Here is a 7,084-nt window from a genome sequence, read left to right as displayed (position 1 = left end):
GGGGCAAACTTTTTGCATTAGATTCTCATTCCACACTATCTTCAATTTTCAACAAGTTCCTACTCTTTTTGGTCCTTCAGCTCTTTGGAACAGGCTTTATTGGACTTTGAAAATTTTGCAATGTCATCATATAAAATATTGAGTCACGCTGGAATAAAGCGAATAACTGAACATTGGGGACGATTGAAATATTTTTTAAATCTGAGATACCTAGAAGTAGAGAAGAGAATGAAGTAATTCGGCAATGAGTTTGGATTCTAATTGGCACGTGTCCTGCATTTCATGATTTTCTTATTGTCCTATGCCACGAATCTGCCTCCCTCGCACTCTCATTGTCACCGATAAAAGAACCTATTAGACTTTGAGCCTCATCCGTTCCTCTCTTTCTCTCTATTCTGCCGATTTTTCATGTAGTGCAGGTCGATCCTCAAGAGAATATCAAGTGCCCTTACCTGATTATCGTGCTCCTTGCCCTTCGCAGTGATAAGACGATCGCAGTAGCAACCCTCAAGGAGGATGACGCCGCTGGGACGCGAGCAGGCGTCGCTCTCGTAGTAAAAGAGCATATTCTGAAAGGCATCAATTTGATTAATCTATTTGTCTTTGATTGCTTTTAAAATTCTAAGCAGCTTGGAAATAGGAGCAAAGGCTTTCTATCTCCAAGGGAAAATGTAAACAATTTTACCAGTTGTATTATGGTGAAAGAGTAGAACACTAGAAATAGTCTGGTTGCCTTGTCAATGGAATACGAAATAATAAGGAGTTAATCAAAGAGAGGAATAAAGGCGTTTTAACATTTACTTGAGATTGAAAGGGTTTTTAAGAGAAAGTCTGCTAAGATAAAGAACGATGTCACTCGGGATGTCTGTGCACCTGATAAAGGACGAACCAACGTAGTTGCCACTTGGCAGAATCAGCAGTTCGCTTATGCAAATGTCCAGCAAGTGAGTGGTCGTATTTCGCCCTCTCGGAAAGCATCACCAGTTGAGAATCGTTCACTCGCACTAAAAATACACATTGAAGAAAAGATTATTATTTACATCAATTGATACAGTCTGAATACATACATTGTATATAACGTATATCCGTTTTTCAAAAGCTTATATAGAAGCAACGTCCTATCGATAAATCATCGCAAGTCGTACATAGCAGATAAATAGATACTTCAATTAGGAATTTATTCTCATCGCTCGGTACGGAAATAAATAATAAACCAATATCAACAATAATTGCTAGTTAACAAACTAAATAGATGTATGGAGTGGAATTTTTGAGAGGAGGAGAAATAAGCAGAAAAAACGAAACGTCAATAAACGCATTTATAAAGGAAGATAGACAACCAAGGGAGAAGCTGTGAGTAAGGTTCGCAGGACTTACCAGTTCTTTGCATCTTAGGGCTGAGCATTTTCAGTCGTCGTCTCCAAGACACTGTAGTTCCTCTTCTTTATTTTTTTATTATTATGGGCAACGTGGAAAAATTGATTGTCCGAATTACCTTGTATGTGGTAGAATGGTATTAAAAACCATGAACATCCTATTAAAATTATTACGAGGTATATTTTAATGTGCAATCACGATTCCGTGATCACGCGAATCATACAATTTTTAGCAGATACACTCATCCACTGATCCGTTCTAGACTCACAAATTGAAGGAAGAAAATATCAATCAAACAGTTTTAAATGAGAAAACTTTCAAGATGAAGTATAAATTCGACTACTCGATTAAGAGGTTGGGTAAAAGTAATGCGATCCGCCGATAGTATCACGAATTTATAGGTGCATGAATATTTCGAAGCCCCTGAGAAATTTTCACCACGCAACGACGTCTTTCCAGATCCTCTGAATATTGACTCGTTTTAAAGTATCTCTCCACCCTTAGGGGAATACGATCTCAATTGGGGTATAAGGAAAAAAACTGTCCCGTACTCAATGCTCTAATTATAAAACCTGACTAAAATGAAAAGCACGCAGTAAACATTGATGAACGCCGATACATATTTCATGAACTTGAAACGAATGAGGTAAAAGGTAAAAATTAAAACTAATTAACTAATTATGATGTAATGTGCAATTTTTCACAAACATGGCAAAGCTATACGGATCGACACTAAAGATGCTTGTATCGACGTCCTGTCAATCACTGTCACAAATTTTTCAATGATTGCAAAATGTTTGAATCACGATGCTTCGTATTTTATGTGAAAGTAAACATCGCGTACCGAAAAAAGCACAAGTTAGATACTAACTAGATACAGTAAAACAATTACGTACAGTATGAAAGAATAATGTTTAGAAGATAAAAACGAAGGATGAAGTGGAGATTTTGTACAATACCTGCACTGTTCGCTCTTTTCTCTTTTCTCCCATCGCTCACTTTCCTCTCTTTCTGTAACATATACTAACTTTATCTAGATTCTCTCTCTTTCGCTTGCACGCTCTTTCCTTTCACCCTCTTCTCTTCTGCCCTCTTTCGCCCTTTCAAGTAAGCAGTCGTAATTTTGTACTATCTCGTTCCTTGACGAATGACTTTCCGAAGAGTAAATTAATATTTGAGCAAAAACGTAAGAAGCAGCTTCGAGTTCAAATTGTTATAGGCTAGGAACTTCCGTGATTGATTTCGTATTTGGGATGGTGGTGTCCCATTACGGGTTACTGATCTCATGGTCGCGGTATTTTGACTTTGAGTCGCGACGAGCTTGCGAAACGAATCTGAGTGGCGAGGTCTGAGCCTCGCGAATCACCCAGAGAATCCTCTCCCATTGCGCAAGCTCAGTGGGATCCAGCCAAACCCCAACGTACTACCCGGCTATCCTCCTCGTCCACCCTTCTGCCAGTCTACCAGGCTGCCTGCCTGCCTATTTCTCTACCTGCCCTTCTATACTATCTATGTAACTGGCCTACACTACACACATTTCTCGAGAGAGGCTGTGCGAAATGTAGAGAGAGAATCCAAGGATGTTTAAGCGGTGAGGATGGAGGCCGAAGGGTGCACGAAATCCGCACAACAGGTTCTGTGACAATGGAGGTCGTAAGGATTGTGACTCCGAGACTAACAGAACATCCTGTTGAGAACTTGTTGAGAACTGTTCTGCCTTCACGTATCATCGGAGCGCTTGCACAATTGAGTTAAAACAAAATGTATTCATTTACAAATTGATCGAGCCACAATAGTGTAATGATGAGTATATCTAAAGCGTGAAAGTACCGGCAGCTGCACTTTCTTGGCAATTATTTTCATTTATACGACTCCTGGTATACGCGGTAGCTTCTGCACATTGAAAGTTAATACTGCATAATAAAATAGATTAGAAATGGATCACCTAATAACAGTAGACTGGAATACGCAATGTACAAATATATTTCAGAAAAGTGAGGGTCCTAAAACAATAATATTTCTTGTCTTTACGGACACAGTTATTTGTCGACGATATTTCTCAATTGGTATAGCTGCACATTGATTTTATATTGCTGTTTCGTGGAATAGTTCAGAGATGGCGCAGTAAAACTGGGCGAGACCAAGATCAAAAGTTCATCAAAACAGTCTTGTTGACTGAAGATAAATAGATGAGGTATCCACGTGTGTCCGATGCCGCGCAAATCTGACGTACTGGCGGAACATCTAGGGTGCTGCCAGCTGTGAGTCGAGGTAACTATTATCTCGTTGTGTCGCGAACTGCAGGAGAATGTGAGATTACAGAGCTCGTTATTTCTTTGGAATCGAGCCTCTTCGAAAGGGATTTTCTCAACTTGCCATTTCATTGAGCTCAGTGATAATTTCAATTGATTTTTTATGTCGAACTCCAAGTCACCGCAAATTGAAGTCATTTTGCTGTTTGGGTTATTTCTTGATGGAAATGCGAAAGTGCAATTGCGCGATGCGTAGCTCTCACGGCATGTGTTGCGGCCTGAAACGATAATTAATCCTCGTTCACGAATTTTTTCACTATCCAGTAGCAAACTACCAAATACCTTAAATTTTCTACGAGCGTTGAATTGTCGAAGATGTTTGACTGCATCAGTCATCGAGTGTTCTGCATTTGTTTCTCCGGAGATCCAAACATTATTTAAAAGATCCCTTGCCGTAGGTCTCTTCTCTGGACACTCCTGCATAAGCTGAAATATTTCGATGTTGAGTAATAATACAAAAATGACAATGCAGCTGCTTCGTTGAAATACCTCAGTGATTAGATCTTTCGCTTCATCCGTCTTGTCATCCCAGTAGGGAGATGGAAATAAAGTTTCCCGAGCTTCCCGAGTTGGCTCAAAACCGCACAACCTAAAAGTCAATACACCCGCTAGATATGACGATGAACTCATCTTCAACATAATGACATAATGAATAAACACTTGAACTGTGTGTTGCGAAAATAATAAAAAAATGTTTAATACATAATGTAAATAACAACTCCGAGACTCCATATGTCAGCCGCAGGGCAAATAATGCCGGTATTTATGACTTCCGGTGCTGAAATCACAAAATCCATAAAAATTTGATTATAGGGGATCGTGCGTGGTGCACCGAACAAGCGGAAACTCATAAACGTAAATTCGTTGCTGATTTAACGAGGGCGAACGTGTATTTTCTGCACACTGCGTACCGCAATACAATATGTTGTAGCTGTTTGGCAAAAACTTTGATATTCCTATGCTGGTGAGAAGTAGGCGAGAATTCTCGTGTTCGGTGGCGTAAAGGAATTTTTCAGGACGTACACTTCCGTGACAAACTCCCATCCCGTGAATATACTGGAATTCAGATAGAGAAAAAGATTATTTTCTTTATTCGCCCAACATGCCAACCATTAGAAAACTTATCTGGAGTCTGTCGATATTGATACCTCAAGTGCAGCCAGTGCATCTCTTGCTGCTTTCGCAGCATCCCTCTCTGAATATTCTTTGCGAGATGCGAGCCGTTCAAGCAATTCTCCACCGGACGCCAAATCCCCTACCATGTAGAGGCGACGAGTGTCCTCGTAGATCTCCCTCACCGTCACCTGTCACGAGAACAGATCTCACATACCTGATATATGAGCTGCTATGACATGTGAACGTCGAATTATACGCGGGAAGGACGTTTCATTTCTTACGATGTTTTCATGATGAATCTTTAGAAGAGTCTTAATTCTCGCTCGCGTTTCTTCCTTTATCATGCGCGACTTCGGTATTATCTTGCAGGCATATTTTTTTCGTCCTTTGTAAAGACAACTATGTATCGTGGAAATGGAACCTCTGAAAAGATCGATCAAGAATGAAACAGTAGCGTAACGTAATAATCTCGTTATATCTTTACCTGCCGATTATCTCGCCAAGAATGTAATGACTTTGAAACACGCCGTTAGAGGTATCGATAAGCCAATCTCCTTCGTCCTCCATAATCTTGTTTCAGAGAAATATACTATAAATGCATAATATAATTTCAAAAACACTTGACAGTTTTATCGATAAATATCATCATGAATAGCGTGCAATGTGCAACAATGGGCAATTGTTGGCATGACAAATAAACGAATTTACGATAAAAAGTATGTAAATGTCCGTCGCGTGATGAAAAAACCATACGTGGAAACGTCGTCAAGTAGGATAAAACATAAAGTATGAAACTTTTTATGCGAATAAAAAAGTTAAAGAAATGAACAGATGCAGCAGCGAGTCAGTGTGCGTCGCGTTTCTGTCGTCACATTAAACGTCGCGCGTACACCGAGCCGCTTAGCCACCCAATTGTCAGACGAAATGCGCGATAATTGTCTAGTATTGAGCTATTTCACTGAAACTCCAAACACTTAAATGACAATTGAGATTCGATCCATTTGATATGCACCGTTGGTTAACGATGAACACTTGTCTTCGTCACACTCATCTTCATATGTACGCCATCGAATCAATATAAATTGACCAATATGACAAGAAACTTTAATATAAAGTGCATGGCCCAAATAAGTTTCAGAAAATAACAATGATGACGTTGCATGACTTTACGAACCTCGTTTCAGAGTATTGCAGGATTCAAGACGATCGGTGAATTGTAGAAAAGCGAAGCTACGCGGTCGAGAACTGTTTGAACGAACGTCGCGTAGGTGCAGATATACGTGAGCGCACGCGCGCGCGCGCGCTAGCAATCTTTTCTTGATGAAGGCCGTACATAAACTGAGACGTCGTTGAAACACCATGTGTGAGCCTTGCGATCGTCCGAGTCACTTCTCGACGAAGGTCGCCTCAGGTATAACGACGAATCGTTTGGTCCAAAACCATCGCTCGCTGCAAAGTAGTATTGTTTCGTAGAGAATTTTGGCTTCGCTTCATTTCGCAAAATCCCAATGAGAGTTACTAATTGAGAAGTCTTCAAACTTAAATTTAGCTCGTGTGCAAAGCTGGAAACGATAAGCTTCTCTAGCGATTCGACTTACCGTTTGATTCGACGTCGTTATTCACTTGGACCAGTTCATACTCCGTTTTAAATAATCCTAAAGGAGTGGGGTGTGTTTACGACTCGCATTGGTTATACTATTCAAATGAAGCGAGAGCAGGTCCGTTTACAGAGCCAAATACCTATACAAGAAAAACGCAGAGTACGCCTTAGGCTCTAACACGTAGATTGTATAAACGACTGACCGAGTGATGCTGCTGCCCGGTGGCTGGTAAAATAGGATTCTCATGAGGCAGCCAACGTGTGAACGAGTGAGCGAAAGTGTTACGTCCAGTATCTCACGGACTATGCGATTACAGTGATATAAAAAATTAATATTTTTGCGTGTCACCATACACGCTCGCTGCTGATGCCTTCGTCACCGGTACAGTAGTTTAATTCTCTCGAGTCCAAACCCGGTGAAAGGGTGACGGGTGAAAATTTGCTGCAAGGGATAGTAATCCACATCCATAATGTGATTCCTTCGATCGGACTCACCGAAATGGGAAATGACTTTCTTGGTATCGTACGACCGACACGTATGTATTTGTGTAGCTCATGCGGGATTCTAAAATCCAAGACAGATGACGAAATGAGGTGGACTCGAGCTACCTAGTTACCTTCGACGAGATCACCTTTCATTGTTCGTGATTATTCAAATCTCTATAGATTTTTAATTTGC

The 7,084-nt window shown here is 40.4% G+C and overlaps 3 protein-coding genes across 12 annotated transcripts in view; 1 reads left to right on the top strand and 2 right to left on the bottom strand.

The window, feature by feature from the left end:
* LOC107273920 (ras-specific guanine nucleotide-releasing factor 1) overlaps positions 1-3,215 on the bottom strand; it is a 44,948-nt gene extending 41,733 nt beyond the window's left edge. For 6 of the 8 annotated variants that reach the window (XR_003061677.1, XR_003061676.1, XM_015752553.2 and 3 more), the window contains exons 1-4: positions 2,337-3,215; positions 1,378-1,534; positions 874-1,004; positions 453-569 (exon numbers count right to left, since the gene is read on the bottom strand). Coding sequence is in view for 6 of the 8 variants with exons in the window: in XM_015752553.2 (XP_015608039.1) it covers positions 453-569; positions 874-1,004; positions 1,378-1,405 (276 nt within the window). In the remaining 2 variants the exon portion in view is untranslated. Of the gene's footprint in view, positions 1-452; positions 570-685; positions 1,005-1,377; positions 1,535-2,336 lie in introns of those variants that run through there. The other 2 variants (XM_025091209.1, XM_015752558.2) reach the window with 2 other exon arrangements.
* The window catches only part of LOC107273923 (A disintegrin and metalloproteinase with thrombospondin motifs 7), a 78,547-nt gene that overhangs the window by 30,104 nt on the left and 41,359 nt on the right, over positions 1-7,084 (top strand). The gene's annotated exons all lie outside the window — the stretch shown is intronic.
* On the bottom strand, positions 3,343-6,437 carry LOC107273926 (calcium/calmodulin-dependent protein kinase type IV). 3 transcript variants are annotated; one of them, XR_001539373.2, is made up of 11 exons: positions 6,404-6,434; positions 5,980-6,254; positions 5,290-5,394; positions 5,087-5,228; positions 4,838-4,993; positions 4,601-4,745; positions 4,392-4,467; positions 4,179-4,278; positions 3,972-4,115; positions 3,754-3,907; positions 3,343-3,675 (listed from the first exon to the last, which is right to left on the bottom strand). XR_001539373.2 is itself a non-coding variant. In XM_015752579.2 (10 exons), exons 3-10 carry the CDS (start codon positions 5,370-5,372, stop codon positions 3,824-3,826), a joined length of 930 nt encoding a protein of 309 aa, XP_015608065.1. In that variant the 5' UTR covers positions 5,373-5,375; positions 5,980-6,254; positions 6,404-6,437; the 3' UTR covers positions 3,343-3,823. The 3 variants fall into 3 exon arrangements, 2 of the variants coding, with proteins under 2 accessions (XP_015608065.1, XP_015608064.1); XM_015752579.2 differs by having other exon boundaries at positions 3,343-3,907; positions 5,290-5,375; positions 6,404-6,437; XM_015752578.2 differs by having other exon boundaries at positions 3,343-3,907.

Source organism: Cephus cinctus, unplaced genomic scaffold, assembly GCF_000341935.2.
Source record: "Cephus cinctus unplaced genomic scaffold, Ccin1 Ccin1_scaffold1880, whole genome shotgun sequence".
Classification (NCBI taxonomy): domain Eukaryota; kingdom Metazoa; phylum Arthropoda; class Insecta; order Hymenoptera; family Cephidae; genus Cephus; species Cephus cinctus.
This window is presented reverse-complemented; position numbering and strand designations above follow the sequence as displayed.

What these genes read in the sequence shown, in the direction of transcription:
- LOC107273926 (XM_015752579.2), bottom strand. Translation starts at nt 5,372, where the DNA reads ATGGAGGACGAAGGAGATTGGCTTATCGATACCTCTAACGGCGTGTTT. An exon ending in AGATTCATCATGAAAACATC is followed by an intron (nt 4,994 to 5,086) that starts GTAAGAAATGAA and finishes TTCTCGTGACAG; the next exon opens with GTGACGGTGAGGGAGATCTA. An exon ending in CTACAACATATTGTATTGCG is followed by an intron (nt 4,468 to 4,600) that starts GTACGCAGTGTG and finishes TTGTGATTTCAG; the next exon opens with CACCGGAAGTCATAAATACC.